This window comes from Meleagris gallopavo, chromosome 20, assembly GCF_000146605.3.
Source record: "Meleagris gallopavo isolate NT-WF06-2002-E0010 breed Aviagen turkey brand Nicholas breeding stock chromosome 20, Turkey_5.1, whole genome shotgun sequence".
Classification (NCBI taxonomy): domain Eukaryota; kingdom Metazoa; phylum Chordata; class Aves; order Galliformes; family Phasianidae; genus Meleagris; species Meleagris gallopavo.
Window position 1 is genome coordinate 1,035,979 of NC_015030.2, and position 7,062 is coordinate 1,043,040.

General features: G+C 46.3%; 1 protein-coding gene across 2 annotated transcripts in view; it reads left to right on the plus strand.

Moving 5' to 3' along the window:
* Nucleotides 1-7,062, plus strand: part of DNAH9 (dynein axonemal heavy chain 9) — a 175,424-nt gene that overhangs the window by 56,066 nt on the left and 112,296 nt on the right. For both annotated transcript variants that reach the window (XM_031556283.1, XM_019621575.1), the window contains 3 exons: nucleotides 1,464-1,629; nucleotides 2,227-2,329; nucleotides 3,511-3,750. In XM_031556283.1, coding sequence (XP_031412143.1) covers nucleotides 1,464-1,629; nucleotides 2,227-2,329; nucleotides 3,511-3,750 — 509 coding nt within the window. The remainder of the gene's footprint in view (nucleotides 1-1,463; nucleotides 1,630-2,226; nucleotides 2,330-3,510; nucleotides 3,751-7,062) is intronic.

The window sequence follows — 7,062 nt, forward strand, 5'->3', positions numbered from 1 at the left end:
TAGATCTCCTTAAAAAAAGATAAAAGACCCTAACCTTCAAGTCAGCAGTTTCTTAGACTAAGTGCCTCTCCCACCCCCATCAGCAAGCAGAGGAGAGATGTCTGCAAAGTCCCATTTGCAGAGATCATTTCTTTTTAGGTTCCAGCTCAAGTATGTAGCATCACAGAGGTAGAGATGTGGACCCTTATTGTTACTGTGGGATATGGCTTCAAATTAAAAAGCATCCTTCACCAACCTGTCACTTGATCCCCAGTAATTGCGTTTCAGTGTGAAGAATCTCCTGAATATTTGTGTAACTTCAAAAAGGGCTGATTTTATATGTTCATTAAGGGCTAATTAAATTTAAATTAAATGCTTATTTGAAACACTTAATTTAACTTGCTACCAGAAATCTCAAATCTTATGGTTTTACTAAAGGGGGGGGAGATGCTTTGCTGAGGCAGGCGTCATCATTTTTCTCAGCTCAGTTCATTCCTTTGAATGCCATTCCTTCCAGTTGCAGCAACTGTCTGCAACCAGAAATGGGCTGAATTTTGAGGAGTGGGAAGGAAAAGCTGTCTGAAGTGCACCAGAGCAGTGCAAAAAACAAAACAACAACAAAAAAAACCAAAACAAATGGTGCTTTAAAGCATATATAATTCATAGCTTGAAAAAAAACAACAGAACATAAATCTATCTTAATAACTTCTGCACGTGGTAATGATTGGATTAAATGTACATTTTAAACAAGGAGAGTCTTATTAAAGTTTGCAGTCCCGTTTGCATTTGCAGGTCTTCCCTAATTACAAAGAATTGTTGCTTGCTGTGCTATTATAGATGTGCTGACAACCCAGCCTTTGTAAATGGAACTAATTCTACTCTTGGGTCTGGTAGCAGTGAGCTCCTAAGAACAGAATGTGCTCCAAGTCAATCCGTGGGAGAGAATCCATCACATCCAACAGAAGACAGCTGCTTCTGTTTGATTTTCCACTTGCTGAGCCAGTAAAGGTAGCTCAGAATCAAAGGAACCAATAGCTATGAGATGTTATGTGCAGAAAGGTGAAATGGTTTTTATTAAATACTGGCCTGGTGTTGTAAATATTCACTGTGTTTCACAGTGTACAACATGCAACCTCAGCCTTCTGCTAAAACTGAGTAGTATCTTCCAAAGCTCTGAAACAAGAAATTCTCCTTTGTGTCCTTTCCCTTGCTCATGCATGACCCTGCTGAAATCTGAGGGCTAATCTGGCAGCTGACATTGGACATGAGTGTTGTTAAATTGTGGGGAGGTTTGGGTATTCTGGGAGGGGAGCAGGGAACCTGTGTGATTCCTGTTAATAGAAGTAAAGGATGCCTGCCCTGTGCATCACCCAGCTCTTTGGGCTGGTGCAGCTGCATGTGGCATGGAGCTGGGTTGGGAGCCTATTTTATTTTTCAGCCATGACCCTCTGGTAGTTTACATTTGCATCTCTTCCTCTATACAGGTGTGCTTGAGAAGCCTCTAGAGAAAAAGGCTGGCAGAAATTATGGCCCTCCGGGCACCAAGAAACTCATCTACTTCATCGATGACATGAACATGCCAGCAGTGGATGCCTATGGGACGGTGCAGCCCCATACGCTCATCAGGCAGCACCTGGACTATGGGCACTGGTAGGAGGCTGCCTGGGCTGCACTGCTTAGATCTTTTGGTTCAGACCCAGATTTCAGGATGGCTTTTTGGAGGATGGTGCAGTGTAGTTCTCCCTTCCGGGCCTGTGTTTGCCATTGCATCTTTCTGGGCTGGAGAATTCTGGGGCACACTCAGAGGTTTGCCCTTTCCCAGCACAACTGCTCGCTTGCTCCCAGCCTGGCTGAGACATGCTTGGCTCTGCTCTTGGCGTGGTGTGTGGCTGTAGTCTTGAGGGAGAATGCTCAGCATTGATGTCCTGTAGTGCTGAGAACGGGGAGGTGATGGATGGAGGGCAAGCATCCCTGCTGAGCCCTTGCTGCAAGCACCTGATGTTGTTTGCACTCACCCAGTAGAAAACAAACATTTTCTACTACAGGCAAAGGTAATTTGAAGAAAAAGCAGTGACAGTGCTTGGGAAGGAGATCAGTGAAATTATATGTTGTAGCTGGTAGTGCTGCAAGGGATAAGGGTGTATCAGTATCAGCTCTGCATATAGGGAATGTTGGGCATGGACCTCCAGTGCAGCCCTGAAGCCAACCCAGACATTGTGCTCACCCTGCTGCCTGTTTTGCCCACAGGTACGACAGGACCAAGCTGTCACTGAAGGAGATCACAAACGTGCAGTATGTGTCATGCATGAACCCAACAGCAGGGAGCTTCACCATCAACCCACGCCTGCAGGTAGAGCCCGGAGCAGGGCAGGTCTGCTGCTGAGTTCATCTCATAGGACGTTGTTGGAGCATGAGGGCAGAGGAAAACCAGACAGGGATAGTGCTGTTGTTTTATCAGTAGAAATAGCATTAATCGGTTGGGTGACCAAAATTTGTAGTGGTAAGGCTCCTTCCCATATTCCCTTGTCTGGTTTTCCTCGCATTTCGCTGTTCCATCAAAGGAAACGGACACAAGAACACCTACTTCTGTATTTAAAAACAAAAAGACATTACCAAGTGCTGGTGGTAGAATTGTAGAATCACAGCATGGCTTGGGTTGGAAGGGACCTTACAGCCCACCCAGTTCCAACCCCCTGTCGTGGGCTGGTTGCCGCACACCAGATCATCTTGTTACAGACTACAAATACAGATTTTAGAAGAGATGTTAAACCTCAGGTTTGATTTTACTGGAGCTGGGAGGCTTGACCTGGGCCAACAGTCATCAGCTCTGCCCCTCCCAGCTGCATCACAGCTTCTTGGAGAAGTCTCATGACTGGAGTCAGTCCAAGCCATGGCTCCTTTCAGCTGTTATGTGTTAAAATAGTGTTCCATGGCTGGAAATGAGCTCCTCTGCTGAGGGGATGGGTCCCACATCAGTCTTCTGGGAAATGACAACCTTCCAAAGATGGCATGGGTTAGTCATCCTGTTCTGTGAGGGAAGGTTCAGTGGGATGGGAGAGCCAAGTGTTACTGCAGTCTGAGTGTTGGGAAAAGGCCAGGGGCTGCTGGAAGAGCAGATGAAGCCACAGAAGTCAGGATTTGGGGAAGCAGGCTCTGAGTGAGAAAGTGAGGCCAAGTGGGCTGCCAGATAGAATCACTCTTGGTGTTAGGTTTTTGAGGCTGCAACACAAGTTTAGCTTAACTCTGCTGAATCTTAAGCGTTAAACACAGTGCACGGGGAGTGGCAATGCTCTGTCAGTTGGTGAGACCATCAGATAGGCTGAACTTCTAATATATGGTGGAATGCAGCAGAAAATCTCATTTAGAGAGCTGAAAGAAGCCACTTGCCAACTTTCCTCTGCTGGGAAATTAGAGTTGGAAAATGGAAGGTGTCCTTATTCTACATGGACACCAAGTCCCTCAGAGCCTTAGGTGCCACAGGGGTGGTTGCACAGCCCCCTGACCTTTCCATTCTTCCTTTCTCTTCCTCAGCGTCACTTCTGCGTCTTTGCCCTCTCCAGCCCTGGGCAGGACGCCTTGTCCAGGATCTACAGCACCATCTTAATGCAGCACCTGGCGAGCAGGAATTTCTCAGAAGCTGTACAGAAGTCAGCTCAGCAGCTGATCTCCCTGGCCCTGGGCCTGCACCAGAGGGTAGCTGCTGCTTTCCTCCCAACGGCTATCAAGTTCCACTACATTTTCAACCTGAGAGACTTCTCCAATATCTTCCAAGTAAGTGCAGCTGTCATTTTGTGGCACTTGGAGCCCAGCTTGAAGCTGCAGGTGTGTGTTCCCCACCTGCGACGTTGCAGCAGGTGTCCTTCCTGAGCAAAGAGAGGAACCTCAGTCCATTCTGTAGTCTATGTTTGGTTTTAGATGCATTCCACCAGCCAGGGCTGTGAGGAACACCAGTTTGAAGCTGGTTTACTCTCCAGCTATGCCTGTGGGAGGGGGTGCAGGTTTGGGCTGTGTGGCTGTGGAAGAGGCCAGCTGAAGGGATTGTTGGGCTCTTGACGTCAGCACTTAGTGAAGTGACTGTTAGTTGGTGGAATGGTGCTGGCTTTGTGAGTCTCAGTGAGTCTCAGACAGCCCACACTGGCACATCCTTATAGTTTCTCCATGGTCAGGTACCCAGCCCACATGTGACAAATGACATCAAAAGCATCGATAAATAGCTTGATTCCAAGTCAGCTCTCAGTTACTGACTGAATCACTGCCAGAACCGGTTCCCTACCAAGGAGAAGCTGCCAGCCAATAATGAAGTTTGAGATGATGAGGTTTGAATCACCCTAACCCACAAGCTGTTCTTGTTGATGCTTATTTTACCAAGAAGGTAATAAAGGCTTGGATGCCCCCTGCAGTAATGGCAAACAGTAGGGAATCTAAGAACAGAAACTTGAACAAATTAGTAACTTGGTCACATGCAGGAAGAATCAGACCTGTCATTAGCTCTCAGCTACACATCACCAGCATTTGGCTTTAGTGCGGGCCATACTGAATTCTGACTTCTAACCTGTGCTTTGAGAAGCAGAAAGAGAGAGAAGCAGTGGATGCGTATTTTGGTTCTAACTGCGGTCTGTTTGAAGCATGCTAAGGCTCTGGGATATCAGAGAACATCTTGCCACATCTCAGTTCCAAGCCTCTGGAATAGGGACAGTGATAGGAGCTCAGGTGGCTTTCAGTTTATCACAGAGATGCAGGAGGGACGGAATTTGGCTTCTTGGTCTTGTCTTGTTTATTTAGGCTGTGGTTCAGTTTTTTTGTTTTTATTATTTTTTTTTCCTGTAAACCCTTTATTTGGTATTTGTTTCTGATTTTTATTTTTTTTTTTAATACTTCAAATCATAGAGTCACAGAATCCTCAGAGTTAAAAGGAACCTTTAAAAGTCACCTAGTCTAACTCCCCTGCAGTGAGCAGAGATGCACAGCTTGGTGAGGTGTTCAAAGCCTTGAAAGTCTCTGGGTGCACCCATCACATCTCTGGGCAACCTGTGCCAGGGCCTCCCCACCCTCACTGTAAAAGACTTTTTCCTTATATCCAAGTTTAGCTTTGCCAAAAAAGTTGTGAAGCTCTGAACTCTGGGAATGCATTTCCCTGTGTTACATTCATTACATCTTGTAAGTTTAGCCCTGAAATGACCTTAGGAGGTCTCTTGTCTGACTCAAGCAGGGCCAACTTCAGAATTCCCAGCACTGAAGATCCCACAGCCCCAATGGCCATTGCTATACTGTTAAACTCAGTCTGCTGTAAAGTGTTTGTGCTTCTCATCCTTTCGCTATGTACTTCCAAAGGAAATAATACTCAGTCCTCTCTATATTGCCCGTTAGCTGGTCACAGACAGCAGTAGGGTTCCCCTTGGCCTTTTCCCCACCCTGAACAAACCCATTTCTCTGTCTTTCCCTGCATGTGGATTGAACTGCCTGCAGCTTTTCTCCTGCCTGTCATGATGTAGTTCCTCTCTGCTACCCCAGTCCCCACCCTGGGGATCACTGCTGCTGCTTGGCCTCCAGGTAGACCTGATAACAGTGACCTTGGAGCCTGCTGGTCCAACCAGTTCTCTACCCACCTTGCTGTCTGCTGTTTGGTCGCAACGCCTGGTGTGATGCCATCTGAAAATAAAGCAGAATGAAAAGACACCTCCGACAAAGAAGGAAAGCCTGAGTTTCCTTAGCCTTTGGGAAAGGAGAGAATCAGCACATATAATGCTTGTAGGTCAGTGTGTAATGCCTTTTAATCCCAAACAAACAATCAAACACTGTATGTGCTAGCTGGATATAATGTAATAGTTGCATATATAAAAGGCACTCGGGGATTGTTGTTATACCAGCTATGCTGTAATTATACACGCAGCCAATGATAGCTGCTAAAGGCACAAAACATATGCAAATTGCAGCAGTGGAGGAGGCAACCTTTGGAACTTGCTGCCTCTGTGCTGTGATATTGCTGGTTCTGCACAGGTGGTTAACAATGGCTCCGTTTGCAGTTTGTCCAATGGCTCTGTTGTTATCATACCGTAATAGATATTAATATTGTACCTAAACATTTAAGTAGGGCCTTGCAAACTCAGCTTGATTCTCTTTGTCAAAACTGCCTGACAGCTCTTATGACAAGGAGTCCTGTGCTAATTGTCTCATTACAAACACTCTAGGAGCCCGTGCCTTAATTGTTGCAGCTAATGAAAAATGATTGGGTTTGAACCTGGTATGCATGTGAGTGTTACACAAAAAAGGAAGGCTACCCCAAAGCAACAGTCAGCAAAATACCTTTTCATTCATAGGTTCATTCACTACAAGCACATTCGCAGTGCTTGTAGGAGAGGGATGTGCTAGTAAGATCCCACAGTCTTGTGTCTTGCTGAAGGAGGACGACTCACCCTTTTGTAGGAAGAACATGAGGGTTGGTGTGAGGTTGGTGGCTGTGGAAACACGTGAGTGTGGTCATGAGGTTATTAGGGCTACTGCCACTCAAAAGGAGCTCAGGTGCCTTTACACTAATGCACGCAGCATGTAATAAACAGGAGGAGCTGGAGGCCGTTTGCAGTCAGAAAGCTATGGTATGGTTGCCATCACGGAACCGTGGTGGAATGATTCACACAGTTGCAGTGCTGTGATGGATGGCTACCAACTTTTCAAGAGAGACAGGCTAGGCAGGAAAGGCGGTGGTGTAGCCCTCTATGTTAAGAAAGAATGTGAATGTGTGAAAATTAATGATGGTGATGACAGGGTTGAGAGCTTATGGGTCAGAATAAAAGTGAAGGCCAATAAGACTGATGTTTTTGTGGGAGTCTTACAGGCCACCTAACCAGGATGAAGAGATGTACAGAACACTTTATAAACTGTTGGGTGAGGCCTCTTGTTCTTGTGAGGGACTTCAACTTCCCAGACATCAGCTGGATTTATAATACAGCAGATAGGAAACAGTCCTGGAGGTTCCTAGAGTGTGTGGGAGATACCTCCCTGACACAGCTGGTGAGGGAGCCAACAAGGGAAGGCAAAATCCTGGACCTGCTGTTTGTTAACAGAAAAGGTCTGGTGGGGGATGTA